Source organism: Copadichromis virginalis, linkage group LG7 (genome assembly GCF_057382275.1).
Source record: "Copadichromis virginalis isolate Kocher_CV1m ecotype Utaka linkage group LG7, C_Virginalis_male_GT1.1, whole genome shotgun sequence".
In the NCBI taxonomy this organism is placed as follows: Eukaryota; Metazoa; Chordata; class Actinopteri; order Cichliformes; family Cichlidae; genus Copadichromis; species Copadichromis virginalis.
The window spans coordinates 27,534,190-27,551,076 of record NC_140624.1 but is presented as its reverse complement, the minus strand read 5'-3'; the positions used below and the strand labels follow the sequence as shown (position 1 = coordinate 27,551,076).

Here is a 16,887-nt window from a genome sequence, read left to right as displayed (position 1 = left end):
TCAGTTTAAACAGGGCTTTGCTAATTCACAACTGAACTGCCACTGAAGACTGAGATCAGGGTTTATTCAACAACTGGACTTGTTCCACTCTGCCATTTTGTTCACATCTATCTGTAGGACGTCTTTGCAATGGGAAAAACCAGTACTCTGTGTGTTTTGTGTGTAATCTTAGCCTTGGTCTCCATAGCAACCATTGTCACATTGTGGACTCTTGCCCTGACAGATCATGGTGATGTTACAGCTCCTTGGGACAGGTAGGATATTAATTGGCAAAAACATACCTTTTATTGTTTTTATTACCATTTTATAACCAGGGACCTTATAATTACTGCAACCTAGTCTAGCTGAATTAATGATTTCTGAAATGGAAGAACTAAAAAAAAAATGGTTTGATGTAAACAAATTATCTTTGAACTTGACAGAAACGAAATTTATGATTTTTGGAAATTGGGTAAAAGACGAGGAAGTAACTCTGTCCATTGATGGAGTTCCGATTGAGAGAGTTACCGTTTTTTGGGGGTAGTATTGAATGATAAATTAACATGGAAATCTCATATTGAACATGTTAGAAAAAAGATGTTTAAAAATATTTCTATTTTGGATAATGTCAGATATATACTAGATTATAAGGCAATGCGTATTTTATATTTCTCACTATTTTTCTCCTATCTCAGTTATTGTGCTGAAGAGTGGGGGAATACATATGCAACTAATATAAATCCTCTATACTTGTTACAGAAGAAAAGTGGTACGAATGGTTCATAATGTTAAATATAGAGAACATACAAATAATCTGTTTATAAAATCGAATTTGTTGAAATTTGAAGACTTAGTGAAATTACTGACATTATTATTTATGTTCAAGGCAAGAAATAATACATTACCTCTTAAGTTACAAAGTTTGTCTGTATTGTGTTCAGGAAGTGGGGATAACAGAAGGACGTTTGACTTGAAGCATCAGTTTGCTAGGACCACACAAAGGCAATTGTGTCCGACAGTTAAGGGTATAAGAATATGGAATTCTCTTCAAGATAATCTTAGGAGTTGTACAAATATGCACCGTTTTAAAATGTGTTACATACTTAAAAGGGTAAATCAATATGAAGAACATGAAAGTAATTTGGGCTAAATGTGGAAGGAAAATTTTTCATTGCCATTTAGTGCTGTATATTGTGATTATACTGATTTGTTGTTAGTTTTGCATTGTTAAATAAAGATACATATTAGAGGGTTTTTTGGGTTGTTGGCGCCCTCTTGTAAGAATAATTAGATTGCAGATAGGGGGCAGGTGCTAATAAGAATTTATTCTTCTGCTCCTTTTTACCCATGGGTGCAGTGTTATATTAATGGGAAGGAGGATTTGTATGAAGGAAATGAAACACTGTTGAACCATGTGTGAAATAAATAAATAAATGAAATGGAATAAATGAAATTTAAATGTTTGTTTACGGTCATGTACTGTTTGAGGTGTTTATATATATTTTTAATATTTCTGTTATTTAGACATACTGAACAGGCATAATATCATGGTCACTTCCCTAATATTGCATTGGTTCCCTTTTTGCTACAAAAATAGGAACACAACTGTGATGCACCATGTATTCTAACACCTTTCTATCAGAACCAGCATTAACCTTTTGGTAATTTGAGCCTACTGGATCAGACAACACGGGCCAGCCTTCACAGCATGGATTAAATAGCCTTGACCAACCATGACCCTGTCACTAGTTCACCACTGTTCCTTCCTTGGACCACTTTTGATAAATACCACTGCAGACTGGGAACATCACAAGAGCTGCAGTTTTGGAGATACTCTGACCCAGTCGTCTCCCTATCATAATTTGGCATTTTTAAACTTGCTCAAATATTGATGCACAATCCTTTTTTCTGCTTGTAACACATCAACTTCAAGAACAAACATTTGTAAATGATCAAATATAAATAAAACAAGCTGGATAGCAATGTCTGAAATAAGTCCTATTATTTTTGTGCTTATTCTCCTAAGCTACCGTCTCTCCATGGATGTGATTCCTGAGTACTACAACATCACCATATGGCCTCGTCTCAGTCCTGACCCAAACAATGGTCTCTACATTTTCACGGGTGAGTAAAACCTTACTGTACAAATAGTTCCCTGTGGCCTAAAGTAAGGTGTATAATATGAAGACTGACAGTGCATTGACTATCATTTTGTATTAATTATCTGTTCTTCATAGTGGTTGAAATGGTGTTTAGGTCCTTTATTTCAGCAAAAGTAGGATAGGGAATATCAATCTGTATTGAAATTCAAATCCTACTTCAGCAAAAACATTTTAATTATGACACACATTGGATGTTCAGAATGTCATTCCCATCATGCATGTCTAGCATGAGGACCCTAGAGTGTGTTGTAATCAGCACCAAAAGAACCAAGCCACATCAGATAAGCTGTCTGAGTATGTTTTTCTTATGCACTGTATGAAGTTGATATGTCAGTATGTGGTTATAAAGTGACAATGATTATGTGCATTATTCACACAAATATGTATAGCATCTGAGCACATGGTAGTATGCTTAGCAAGCTAGCAAACTAGACCATTAACACAATGCTAACAAGGGAAATACATTAGCATAGAAAAAAAAACTTGCTGAATTAGAACCCCTCTGAAAGTATTCAAAGTGAATGACCAAGCACTTTTCATACAAGAAGTCACATAGTTAAAACAGCAGCAGCAGAGATGGTTGTGGTGTATGACTAGCATGTTTATTTTGAAAAACAAGGCTTATCTGTTCTTGCATATAGTCATTAATGTGTGTAATTATAAATGCTGATTTGTAGTTATCTTCACTCACATGTAACATTGTGTTTTACAGTTATCTCCAGTAAGCATCACAAGGTTATACTATGGTAATAATAGGTTGAGATGTGATGTTTGAGATAAAATTAAAGGGTAAATTTGTAGATAATATTTTTTTTTATTGGATGAGAAAATTGTGCCATTTTCTTAAGAGGGAAAATATATCAAAATAGCCTGTATTTCTATAGCGCTTTACTAGTCCCAAAGGACCCCAAAGCACTTTACACATTCAGTCATCTACCCATTCATACACACATTCACACACTGGTGATGGCAAGCTACATTGTAGCCACAGCCGCCCTGGGGCGCACTGAGAGAGTTCAGAGCTGTGTTGAAGGCTGATGCTTAATGGGTAAATGGGTCTAACGGTAGAGATGATATAGACACATGTCATCCTTAAAATACTCAGTGCTGTAGATCAGTTTACCCTAAAATATATAAAGCTCATACAAATCTAAAACAGTAATGTGCAGACAGTAATGTAGCAGTAATATTCATAAAATTTAAACCAAAAAGTAAGGCAACACATCTTTGCAACATCCCTGAACCCATCCCAGCAGAAGAAGGAGGACACCCAGATGGGTTGTCATGGAAGGCGCAGCAAACGATTGGCTCAGTAGGCATCCCCACTCCCCACATCCCACCACGGTGCAGGAAGAAGTCGGCCTGGGGCCCACAATGTCATCGCCCTGGAAGACCAAGTAGTCCGGGGCAGAACCCTCAACACAAAGAGTAGACTGGAGTGTGCAGATGAGTTCCAAGGCTCATCTGTACACTGCGTCACAACACCAGACATTTCTTCAGTTACAGACAGTAAAGGGACTGGTCTGGGTCCAAGACAAGCTGCACCCGGCAACAGGTGCTCCCTTTTCTGGACACCCCACCCCACCCAATTGGCCTACGGGCACCCATGAGTCCTGGAGGCACAGATCAGACATCTCAACGTGAGCTGACCCACACCACATGGTGAGGTGGCCAGACCAACTCATCACAAGGAGAGACCCAGCCAGAGACTAGACAACCACGGGCACCGGGGCCTCAGACCTATCACCTGGCCCTGCCCAGATCAGGCCAGCCACCCTAGCCAGGAGCCAACCTCTGCCACCACAAGCACCCCAGCCCCACTACCTTACTAATGCTTAATAGTCTTGATATATGATCAATCATCCAGGTAAAGAAATCCCAAAAAATTGATTCTGGACGTCCAGATGAACAGAAGAAACTTTTAGGGAATGCCTTAATAGTGTGTCATTATTATAAAGGGTTACCTTCAAATGTTTTATTCACTGTTATTAGTGATTTATTTTCTCTGTATCTGCATTTAGGTTTCTCTACTATACTTTTATTTCCGCAGAGATTTCATTGGTGCCTGTGTTAAACTACCGCTGCAATGGAGGTTGCATTAATATAAGTTAGCATTTTTCTTTTTTTCATGTGTTTCAGGCCAGTCCACTGTGCAGTTTGAGTGTGTGAAAGAAACAAATTTGATACTGATTCATTCCAGTCAACTGAGCTACACCAGGCAAGACAACAAACACATGGCCAGTGTCACCACTGCAGGTACCATCAAAGTCTTGATACAAAGTAAAGTAACAATTCTTAATTTTATTAGGATCTCAGAAATCATTTTACTAGTTCTGCAGTTAATACTATTGCATACATAAAACTGTGAGAGCAGCAGAAGATGTATTGAGTTACAGATGTTTTCAAAGATATTATTACCTTTCTGATATTAACAAATTAAGTATTGCTGTAGGATAACACATTTTAAAAAATCAAAATTTTGAAGAAAAAACTCATTTATGCATGTTTAGCTTTTGTTTGTGAAGGTTCTCAGTCATCCAGATCATTGTAGTCTAAGGAGCTGCGTCTGGACTTCTTTAAGTTTCTTGAAGACGTTTCAGCTCTCATCCGAGAAGCTTCTTCAGATCTAAGAGCAAGCCCTATTGGGAGTGTCCCTAAGAGGGCTGTGGACCCCCTATTGATCCTCTGCCTAATCACCAGTGTTGGTCAAGTTACTTGAAAAAAGTAATCAGTAACTAATTACTGATTACTTCCCCAAAAAGTAATCCCGTTACTTTACTGATTACTTATTTTCAAAAGTAATTAATTACTTAGTTACTTAGTTACTTTTTAAAAACACGATTTTCAACCTGAAGAGGTGATAAAGTGATAGATCTTTCAGCCCAATTCTACTTTTTCTACATAATCCATCATACAAAATGTAATCAAATGGAAAAATCTCTTTTTTTAACTTGTTTTATTAGTTTTAATCTTTTAACTTTATGCATCAAGCAAAAATTTAATTATATGCACCATTCTCTGAGTTGAATAAATTAGTTTAACATTTAAACCTATTTTCTACACATTCCAGCACATAACATAAAATATTCTTTTGTGTTTACACTCACTCTTTCAAATAGATGCAAGTAAAACACAGCAGAAAATAAATAAAATGAAAGACTAGCGGTCCTGTTGCTCTATTTTCACCTGTAAAGCAAGAGTGGGGTAGGCGGAGGTTTACCCTGGTGCAGGTGTGCTGCAGCGGTCAGTTGAAGAATCCACGAGTTTCTCTGTGAGTTTCCCATTACGTCAGTGCTTGTTTAGGGGTTTTTTTTGCTGTAAAAAGAAGTTTTCTTCCCACGCACAACGGACGCTAATGTTTTTGTCACTTTTTATGGAATCAAACTCAAAGTAAGGTCAGTACTTCCACGCTTTAAACGCTGCACGCTCATACTCTCTCCCACACTCGATATATTATCCATTGTTGATCTGCACACAGCTGTTGTCACTAACGGCGCACTCGCTTACGTCACTGTCGTGAGACATTCTCGCAAAAAATCACGGTTTTAGTAACGCAGTAATGCAGTGTTCCTACGGGAATGTAACAGTAATCTAATTACCGTTTTTGCAATAGTAATCCCTTACTTTACTCGTTACTCGAAAAAGTAATCAGATTACAGCAACGCGTTACAAGTAATGGGCACCATCTCTGCTAATCACAAGAGCCAAAGTGTGCAAATGGGTGTGTGTGTGTGTGTCCAAGAATGGGTCTCCAGCACCAGGCACCGACGTGGTCCACGCCTAATGGCTGAAGAAGCTGACTGCACTCCATAAGCATCTGCAGTACAAATAAACCAGCTGCTAGTCGATGATAGACACCCAGAATGGCTAACTGTAGGGCGGACAGTCCTGATCCCCAAGGACACCAGAAGGGACTGGTCCCATCCAACTACCAGCCAATAACCGGCCTCAGTACCACATGGATGCTCCTCTCAGGCATCATAGCAGCTAAGATGAATAGGCACATGGCACAATACATGAGAGGGGCACAGAAAGGGATTGGCAAGAATACCAGAGGAGCAAAACACCAGCCACTAGTAGATAGAGCAGTTGCCTGAGACTGCAAGACTAGGCTGACCAACCTTGCACTGCCTGGATTGATTAGGCCTATGACTCGATGTCCCACACCTGGATCCTGGAATTCCTAGAATTGTACTAGATCAACAGGAACATAAGAGGCTACGTTAGCAACTCTATGGGGATGTGGTATACAACACTAGAGGCCAACTTCAAGCCCATAGCACAGGTTGCAAACAAGTGCGGGATCTACCAAGGAGATCCTCTGTCCCCACTGCTGTACTGCATAGGCCTGAATAGGGATGGGTACCGGTATTTTTTTTGTATCGAAAAAATATCGAACCGTGACACCAAAGTATCGAACCGAACCGTGAATTTTGTGTATCGTTGCAATATATATATATATATTAGAGATGGACCGATCCGATATTACGTATCGGTATCGGTCCGATACTGACCTAAATTACTGGATCGGATATCGGAGAAAAATAAAAAATGTAATCCGATCCATTAAATATCACGAAAGCACCTCACAAAACTTGCAACACGCCGTAACTCACCTCAGAACGTTAGCACGTCGGAGCAGTATGCATCACGTGATAGAGCGGCTGTGGTGGTCTGGATAGCATTTGGAGCTTCGCTAGCAACCCGGCATTTCATCTCCAACAAAGTTATCCCCGAGAGAAGTAAAGCAAGTGTGCAAGTCCATCTCTGAATGTTTGTAAAGCATTCCTGCGTTAAGCTTAACAAGCGATATATGGAGCGACTGCCTCTTCTCTCTCCCTCCCTCTCTTGCTGCTACTTCAATCATGAAACTGCTTAATGATCAGCTGATCGGCTTTTCTGTCGCGAGTCCGTCTCTCTTGTTTGTTTTTGGCCCACTTTGCACCAGAAAGAGGAAACCAGCGGCTGAACAACAGCAGAACGTTTAAGCTTGATAAGCTGTTGTTAGAATGTATTTAATATTACTTTCTACACCAGGATCTTTTTCTACGTAGCTGACGCTGGTAACTGTGCAGGGGCGGATCTAGCAAAGTTTAGCCAGGGGGGCCGATAGGGCATTAACAGGGAAAAGGGGGCACAAAGACATACTTTTCTTTCTTATTCTCATTTAAAATGTCTAGCTTTTAATAAATAATTATCTGACACCCAAAGTTTTAATTTGATGTAAAAGGAATAGAAGTTAATTACTGTATAAAGTGACTATTAAGTCTAATATATATACCCTAGTAAGCTATAGTACTTTTTCCTTTGGGAAGGTACCATCTGTGCAGTCTGCAATTTTGTTGAAGAATGATCCATCCATCCATCCATCTATCCATCCATGAAAAATAATTGATTTCTGTGCATTTTTTTTCACACTGCATCAAATTAAGGTTGATTACATCGATTAAGCATCATGAGGTGAAGCGTGAGGGGTGGTTCCCTATTTTTTATTTATTTATTTTTGTTGTTGCTGGGAGTTGGAACCCTATTAGTTAGGTTGCTTAATATTTACGCTAAGTACTCTTTAAAATACCAGAATAGGGAGGATGGTGTAGGTTTAAGTTTATTAGATTGATCAGTATTGCTGAACTATGAAATATTTTTTTTTGCATACAGGTATAACAGAATAGCTTTAGTGTAGTTGTTGTTTTAAACTTCAGTATGAACTTATACAAAATGCAGAAAGATATTTAAAAAAACAGTTTTGTTGATTAAAAAACACTATATTGGATTCATATCGGTATCGGCAGATATCCAAATGTATGATATCGGTATCGGTATCGGACATAAAAAAGTGGTATCGTGCCATCTCTAATATATATATATATATTACGGGTGCAACGATATTCGTATCGATATTGAACCGTTCGATACAGTGCTTTCGGTTCGGTACGCATATGTATCGAACAATACAACATTTGTAATTTATTTTATCCATGTTGTAAGGAGAGCTTAACTTCTGTCTCGCTAGCTTGCCCTGCGCTCACTGAATCTGCGTTCGACTACTCCGCCTAGGCTGCACTGTCGAGCGCAGATCCACTGAGCGCTCAACACAGACAGCATAGTCAGAAGGAAGAGCGCAGGGCAAGCTAGCAAGACAGAAGTTAACCTTTCCTTGCAACATGGACCTCCCCCACCCTCATTCAGATCTGGCGTTTGGAATTATTTTGGTTTTCATGTGACGTATGACCCTGAAGGTAAGCGAGTCATGGACTAAAGTAAAACAGTATGTTGGATGTGCCACGCAATGCTCAATTACATGGGTGGGAACTAGTGTGTTAGCGCAGTTAGCTCGTTAACGTGTTGGCCATCTAGCCCCATGCACGGGGCGATCGGCGGTAGCTCGTTAACGGAGATTTGCTGTGTTGTGGCGTTAAGGTCATTTCAATGAGATTAACCTGAAAGCACTAGTGGGAACACAACGAATATGACTGCACATTTACGCCGACATCATCCTAGTGCAAAGACAAAAACAACAAGCATGCTACTAACTTTAGCCGAGTCATTTAGACAGCTGTTAGCACATGATTCTCCTTATGCTGCTGAGAATATAGCCCAGAAGAAGCGGATAGTATAGCTTTTATTTTGGAAAGAGACATTTCTCTGTAATAAACTCTCTTTTCCAAAGATGAGTGATTCCTCAATCAGATACAGGGCTCGCAAAATCGCTAGCCCGACGTCCTGGGGCTAGCGATTTTTTCAGTCGGGCTACCAAAATCTATCTCTTCCCTGCCCGTCGGGCTATTGTAGGAAAAATATATGTCAATGCTTTTGCATTCTTTCGGAAATGTAGCTGGGTAATTATGTCATTGGCATCGGTGAGCCACTGTCAATATGTGACATATTGAAATCGCGTTTGAATTTGCGCTTGTTTTTTTGCTTTCACTTTGCAATCGTGCGAACTGTGTATAGAGAGCGACAGCACATAATTTGTGCACCAATTCCTCTGACATCGTCTTATTAATCGTTAGCTTACTATGCAAACATGACAAGTGAAATCTCCCGCAGCAAGCTTAAACATGTGAGAGGTTGATCGCGCAGAGAATCGCTGAACGTTATGTGAGTGCGTGTGTAAAAGCAGCAGGATTTATATTTCAGTTCTGCTGAGCCAAATAAGACAGGTCAGGGTGAAGTGACAGCCAAAGAAAAGCTTACCACAAAACGGAGAAGTTATGACAAATCAGACTATAAGGCAAAAAGAAAGTGCAGCTTTATGGTTTCATGGACAAAATAATTTCTGTGGCTGCAATATGATGAGCTAAATAAACAGGGCTGCACATAAGTGGTCCGCAGGTGCGCATTCGCTGTCAAAATAAAAAATACGCACAAGGGTTAGGGTTAAATTTAAAAACTGTACTTTTGAGTTAAAATATATATTTATAATTTTAATAAATGACAAATTAAAAAGGCATGAACATTTTTTTGTATCGAAAAAATATCGAACCGTGACACCAAAGTATCGAACCGAACCGAACCGTGAATTTTGTGTATCGTTGCACCCCTAAAAAAAAAAAATATATATATATATATATATGTATGTGTGTGTGTGTGTGTGTGTGTGTATATATCCACACATATATATATACACACATATATATATGTGTATATATATATATATATGTATATGTGTATATATATATATATATATATATATATATATATATACATATATATATATATATATATATATATATATATATATGTGTGTGTGTGTATATGTATGTGTATATGTATATATATATGTATATATATATATATATATATATATATATATATATATATATATATGTGTGTGTGTGTGTGTGTATATGTGTATATGTGTATATATATATGTGTGTGTGTGTATATATATATATATATATATATTAGGGGTGCAACGATATTCGTATCGATATTGAACCGTTCGATACAGTGCTTTCGGTTCGGTACGCATATGTATCGAACAATACAACATTTGTAATTTATTTTATCAATTTTCCTTCTGACGATGCTGTCTGTGTTGAGCGCTCAGTGAATCTGCGTTCGACTACTCCGCCTAGGCTGCACTGTCGAGCGCAGATCCACTGAGCGCTCAACACAGACAGCATCGTCAGAAGGAAGAGCGCAGGGCAAGCTAGTGAGACAGAAGTTAAGCTCTCCTTGCAACAGGCAAATTGAACCTCATTCAGATCTGGCGTTTGGAATTATTTTGGTTTTCATGTGACGTATGACCCTGAAGGTAAGCGAGTCATGGACTAAAGTAAAACAGTATGTTGAATGTGCCATGCAATGCTCAATTACATTGGTGTGAACTAGCGTGTTAGCGCAGTTAGCTCGTTAACGTGTTGGCCGTCTAGCCCCATGCACAGAGCGATCGGCGGTAGCTCGTTAACGGAGATTTGCTGTGTTGTGGCGTTAAGGTCATTTCAACGAGATTAACCTGAAAGCACTAGCGGGAACACAACGAATATGACTGCACATTTACGCCGACATCATCCTAGTGCAAAGACAAGTGGAAGCAGACAAAAAAAAGCAAGCATGCTACTAACTTTAGCCGAGTCATTTAGACAGCTGTTAGCACATGATTCTCCTTATGCTGCTGAGAATATAGCCCAGAAGAAGCGGATAGTATAGCTTTTATTTTGGAAAGAGACATTTCTCTGTAATAAACTCTCTTTTCCAAAGATGAGTGATTCCTCAATCAGATACAGGGCTCGCAATATCGCTAGCCCGACGTCCCGGAGCTAGCGATTTTTTTCAGTCGGGCTACCAAAATCTATCTCTTCCCTGCCCGTCGGGCTATTGTAGGAAAAATATATGTCAATGCTTTTGCATTCTTTCAGAAATGTAGCTGGGTAATTATGTCATTGGCATCGGTGAGCCACTGTCAATATGTGACATATTGAAGTCGCGTTTGAATTTGCGCTTGTGTATAGAGAGCGACAGCACTGATCTGTGAGTGATGATAATTTGTGCACCAATTCCTCTGACATCGTCTTATTAATCGTTAGCTTACTATGCAAACATGACAAGTGAAATCTCCCGCAGCTTAAACATGTGAGAGGTTGATCGTGCAGAGAATCGCTGAGCTTATGTGAGTGCGTGTGTAAAAGCATTTCAGTTCTGCTGAGCCAAATAAGACAGGTCAGGGTGAAGAAGTGACAGCCAAAGAAAAGCTTACCACAAAACGGAGAAGTTATGACAAATCAGACTATAAGGCAAAAAGAAAGTGCAGCTTTATGGTTTCATGGACAAAATAATTTCTGTGGCTGCAATATGACGAGCTAAATAACCAGGGCTGCACATAAGTGGTCCGCAGGTGCGCATTCGCTGTCAAAATAAAAAACACGCACAAGGGTTAGGGTTAAATTTAAAAACTGTACTTTTGAGTTAAAATATATATTTATAATTTTAATAAATGACAAATTAAAAAGGCATGAACATTTTTTTGTATCGAAAAAATATCGAACCGTGACACCAAAGTATCGAACCGAACCGAACCGTGAATTTTGTGTATCGTTGCACCCCTAATATATATATATGTGTGTGTGTGTGTGTGTGTGTTGTTGTTACATTCTTGGAGATTATACAGAGAGACCATTAAAGATGTTTTGTTTTTTTTCTCTCCAGATGATGCAGCTGCTCTGATTATAGAATCAACATGGCTGCAGCCAGAAACACAGTATCTGGTTATCAACTTAAAAAATAAATTACGTCAAGGACAGAAGTATCAGCTGTACACTGAGTTCACTGGAGAACTAGCTGATGACTTGTCAGGGTTTTACAGGAGTGAGTATGAAGAAGATGGATTACAAAAGTAAGTCCTCTTTGTGTCCTTCTATGGCTGGATTTGTTTCACTGGTGTCATTTTAAACCTCTACAGTCTCACTATTTGCATGTGTGGAATTTTGATCATTTACAGGATAGTTGCCACCTCTCAGATGCATCCAACTTATGCCAGGAAGACCTTTCCTTGTTTTGATGAGCCAGCTTTGAAAGCTATTTTCCATATAACGCTCATTCACCCGCCTGGAACAGTAGCCCTTTCAAATGGCATGGAAAGAGGTCAGTGTACCTAAACACAGTGTCAAGATCTGCAACAGCAGATCATAAGGAGCACAGAAGAGGATCCGAATAAAGACGCATAGACACAGGAGACAACAGAAGCTGAGTCGTTTATTTAGGCTGGTAGACAACTGTGACAATACAAAAACATGAGGGCGATTAGGGAAAGTAGAGAGACATGGGAACAGAGCTGGAGCAAACTACACATAACGAGACAGGGAGAACAACACTGAATACAATGCATATGAGACAAGGAATACCAAAGTAAAACAGTAAATACGGCAGAGATAGAGACGAGGAGCCAAGATCCACAAAAATGTCCATGGAAGAGAACACAAAGCACATGATAGACAGACATGTCCAAGTGCCAGGGGACTAGAGATGGTAAAGACATGAGAGACAGAGAGAGAGAGAGAGAACAAACAGAGACGTCTGAGGAAAAAGGTAAATAACTAGAGGGCACGACTAACTCTCACTGGAGACACCGGACAAGACAAAGACAAAAGGAACTTAAAAGAAAGGAAACCAGAAATACAAATAAACTGAGAGACAACAAAGGAACTAAACTCAAGACTAAATGGTACAAAACTTGGACTTAAATCATCTTTATCATGCAAGGAAAGAGTCACGAAACCAAAATAAACTCAAAACACTGGATTAAAGACCCAGGACCATGACACACAGTTCAAATAACACAGTTCTAAGTGTTTTTAGTTTTAATTCTGTTGAATGCATGTGATGCATTCGGCGTTAGCATAAACCCTTTAGATTCAAAGTAATTTAGACGACTGCCAGACACAACCTAGACCTGGTGCTACAATTTGTGCTACGGAGAAATTTGCAGTCATGTGTTTAACTAAATGTCAATTATGAAAAAAGTTAATATCTTAAAGCTCTGTCATAATGACCAAATGCTGTAGCCAAAACAAGTCCGTTTTCTTAATACAGCTTCGCTCTTTAACTCTAAAACTTAAAAATAAAAAATCTTCGTGCTGCATGTGTTGATCAGATTAATTATGAGCTTCAGAATCAATAACCTATAACCTTACTAAATAGTAATTTAACAGAATAGCTCATATAAATATTCATGAATTTTTAGGAAATTTGACTAGCTGCTGGAAAAAGGTTCCTCAACTAGACTACTTTAGTTTTAATTCTGTTGGATTCACATGATGTAGCTATAAAAGACTAATATGGTATTTTTGTCACCCTGATGGGCAGGGTGTGTGTCTATTTTAAAGTTTGTATGTCTCATATGGACAGTCATCATCGTGTTTAACAAAACAAAAAGTTGCACACAGTAGCATTACCAAAACCTTGTCTTCTATTACTTCATTCATAGTCACTGATAACTTTAGTTGTGTTCTTCAGATATTGCTAACATCACCATTGATGGAGTAAGTTGGACAAAAACCAAGTTTGAACCCACCAAGAATATGTCCACCTATCTGTTGGCCATCATTGTCTCTGACTACACATATATCAATACCACACAAAAAGACCCTCAGGTAATTCTCTGTGTGCTTTGGTTGACTTGCTTCAAAACTGGAAGAACTGTGTCAAAAACGTTTGTGAAAGAGTTGGTTGCTGTTTTGTTTTTGTTTTCAGATTCGTATCTGGGCTCGAAGGAAGGCCATTGACCTAGGACAGGGAAACTATGCTCTCAATGTAACTGGACCCATACTGGACTTCTTCCAGTCATACTATAACATTGCCTACCCTCTAACTAAATCAGGTGACCCTGCTTTTATAACAGGTGTTGTTATAACATGATGTTAGTGTTTTAGCTTTTCCAATTATTGGATAGATATTGGGTGGGTGGGGAGTTCTTTTACCTATCCAGATTACTGAGAGAGAGTCTGTCTGAACAATTTCAGATGAATTGATATGATTGTTTATTAACCCCTTGTATGAAAGCGAATTAAAAGTCTTGTTGCAAATGGTAAACATACTGAGACCCGATTTGCATAAATTAATAGAAACATTAAAAGAGGTTTCATCAAAAGATGACATTCAAAAACAAGTGTCTTTTTCATACATTGTTCATATTTATCATGAAGATAAATCCAGTTTCCACTTAATCTCTAGGCAAATCAGCACAACCTGGATTTTAATGAATGAATCAATTAATTCATTAATTAATTACCAAAGGTTTTGGTTGAAACCACAAGGTTTCACATGAAGGGTGGAAGCATAAGGGTAACAAGACACAGAAGAAACTAATCAAGTGCAGTGACACAAACGAAGTAAAACTACAAAAAGAGAGGCAAAAGAACCAAAATCAAAAACCATTAGAGTTCTTACTATAATTATAAAAATAAAGAAAATCAGAAAGCTATAAACTAAAAACTCTCATCAATAAAACTCACAGACCACAACAGTTTATACCAGTTGAGGGAATTAAGGAATTGTGTGTCTTATAACAAATTGTTTAATTACAATCTTAAGATAACTTGAAGCAATTCCTTAAACCTATATTAAATCTGCTCTCTTCCGCACAGACCAAATTGCTCTACCAGACTTTTATTATGGTGCAATGGAGAATTGGGGTTTGGTGACCTACAGGGAAACCAATCTTCTTTATGACCCTGAAACTTCCTCCAGTAGGAATAAAGAGAAGACTGCCACCATTATTGCCCATGAATTAGCACACATGGTAAGCTGTTTTGCCTTTTGATTTGTTCGCTCCTTGATAAATCAACAAATTAATTCATGCCATGTCTGGTACAGTGGTTTGGTAACCTGGTGACCCTGCGCTGGTGGAATGAAGTCTGGCTCAATGAAGGCTTTGCTTCATATGTGGCTTACCTAGGAGCAGACCATGCTGAGCCCACATGGAATGTTGTGAGAACAGACTTTTGCATTTGGACCTGATCTTACATGCATTCTTGTCATAGTGTAAAATTCTCTTAAAACATTCCTGTTTGTCTGTTTGCCCAGAGAGACCTGATAGTACTTGACGAAATTCATAAAGTTTTTGCTGTCGATGCCTTGACTTCTTCTCATCCTCTGTCCTCTAACGAAGACAGTATTGTCCTACCTAACCAAATCAGTGAACAATTTGATGTCATCTCATACAGCAAGGTACAGAAGCTGCAACACCATACAGTATCACTACTCATCAACTGCTAATTATCCTTAATTGAATAAGATTTATGTATGCAAACATGCCCAAATTGTCTTTATCTGGCCTTTTGAGTTTATAAAACCTAAGTAGTTTAAACAAGATTAATTGTAGGAGATTAATTGAGATCTATTTTAACTTAACATATCTCACCCTACTGAATAACTACGGTTCAGAGAGGATTTGGCTTCAGATTTGGAGGTGTTGATTCTCATTCCCACTGCTTTACACTTGGCTGTGAACCATTCCAGTGTGAGTCAGAGGCCATCACCCGATTAAGCCAACAGAACCACATCATCTGTGAAATCAGAGAGGAGATTCTGAGACCACCGAAGTGAAAGCCTTCCTCCATTTGGCTACGCCTAGAAATTCTGTCCATATATATTACAAAAAGAATTGGTGCCAAAGGGCAGCCCTGGCCATCACCCACCTGAAATTAGTCTGATTCATTGCCAGCTATGTGGACCAACCTCATGGAATGGTTGTATAAGGATCAAATGGCTCATAGCTCATAGCAGAAAACCCTATACTCCCGAAGGACCTCCCAACGGACACTCCCAGGGATACGGTCGAATGCCTTCTTCAAGTCCACAAAGCGCATATAGACTGGTTGGGCAAACTCCCGTGTACCCTTTATCCCCTCGAGTATCCCCGAGAGGATAAAGAGCTTCTCCAGTGTTCCACGACCAGGACAAAAACCACCCCAGTCTGCCAATCCAGAGTTACCCCCCTGCCCCGATCTCTACACAACATTGTAGAGGTGTGTCAACCAAGACAGCCATGCAGTATCCAAAGCCTTCAGGAACTCAGGGCAAACCTCATTCACCACAGGGGCCCTGGCACCAAGGAGTTGTTTAACTGCCTCAGTGACCTCCCCCCTAGAGATAAACGAGTCATCCCCCTTGTCCCCAGGCTCTGCTTTCTCCACGGAAGACCTCTCAGTGGGAGTAAGGAGGTCCTCAAAGTATTCCTTCCACCCTGACAATGCTCTCAGCTGAAGAACCTTAACACCACTAGGGTTCAGATCCGAGAGGTTGTTCCTCCCAATCACCCCCCCTCCAGGTCTCACTGTCACAGACATGAGTGTTGAAGTATCACAGTAGGACAACAGAGTCCACAGGTGGAGCACCATCAAGCACCCCACCCGGGGACTCAAAGAAGGCTGGGTACTCTGAACTTTCATTCACTGCATAAGCGCAGATGACAGTCAGGACCCATTTCCCAACCCAAAGGCACTGGGAACAAGCCCTCTCACCCACCAGGTTAAACTCTGACATACAGGCAGCTAGCCAAGGGGACACAATGGGATACCCACCCCAGCCTGCCATTTCTCATCAAGTGCAAATCCAGACTGAGACAGTCCCCTCTCCAGGAGACTGGTACCAGAGGCCAAGCCATGTGTTGAGGAGCGCCCAACTATATCTAGCCAGTAACTCTCAACCTCACACACTAACTCAGGCTCCTTCCCCATCAGGGAGGTGACATTCCATGTCCCAATCACTAGTTTAGGTAGTCAGAGATCGGTCTGCCTGGGCC

The 16,887-nt window shown here is 39.6% G+C and overlaps 1 protein-coding gene across 1 annotated transcript in view; it reads left to right on the top strand.

Annotated features, from left to right (window-relative positions):
• The first annotated feature begins 129 nt into the window (after positions 1–129).
• The window catches only part of LOC146705194 (aminopeptidase N-like), a 38,638-nt gene continuing 21,880 nt past the window's right edge, over positions 130–16,887 (top strand). The window contains exons 1-10 of the mRNA XM_085462784.1: positions 130–254; positions 2,006–2,103; positions 4,281–4,397; positions 11,793–11,979; positions 12,085–12,227; positions 13,599–13,735; positions 13,836–13,962; positions 14,729–14,883; positions 14,958–15,071; positions 15,168–15,311. Of these exons, the coding sequence (XP_085318910.1) occupies positions 130–254; positions 2,006–2,103; positions 4,281–4,397; positions 11,793–11,979; positions 12,085–12,227; positions 13,599–13,735; positions 13,836–13,962; positions 14,729–14,883; positions 14,958–15,071; positions 15,168–15,311 (1,347 nt within the window). The remainder of the gene's footprint in view (positions 255–2,005; positions 2,104–4,280; positions 4,398–11,792; positions 11,980–12,084; positions 12,228–13,598; positions 13,736–13,835; positions 13,963–14,728; positions 14,884–14,957; positions 15,072–15,167; positions 15,312–16,887) is intronic.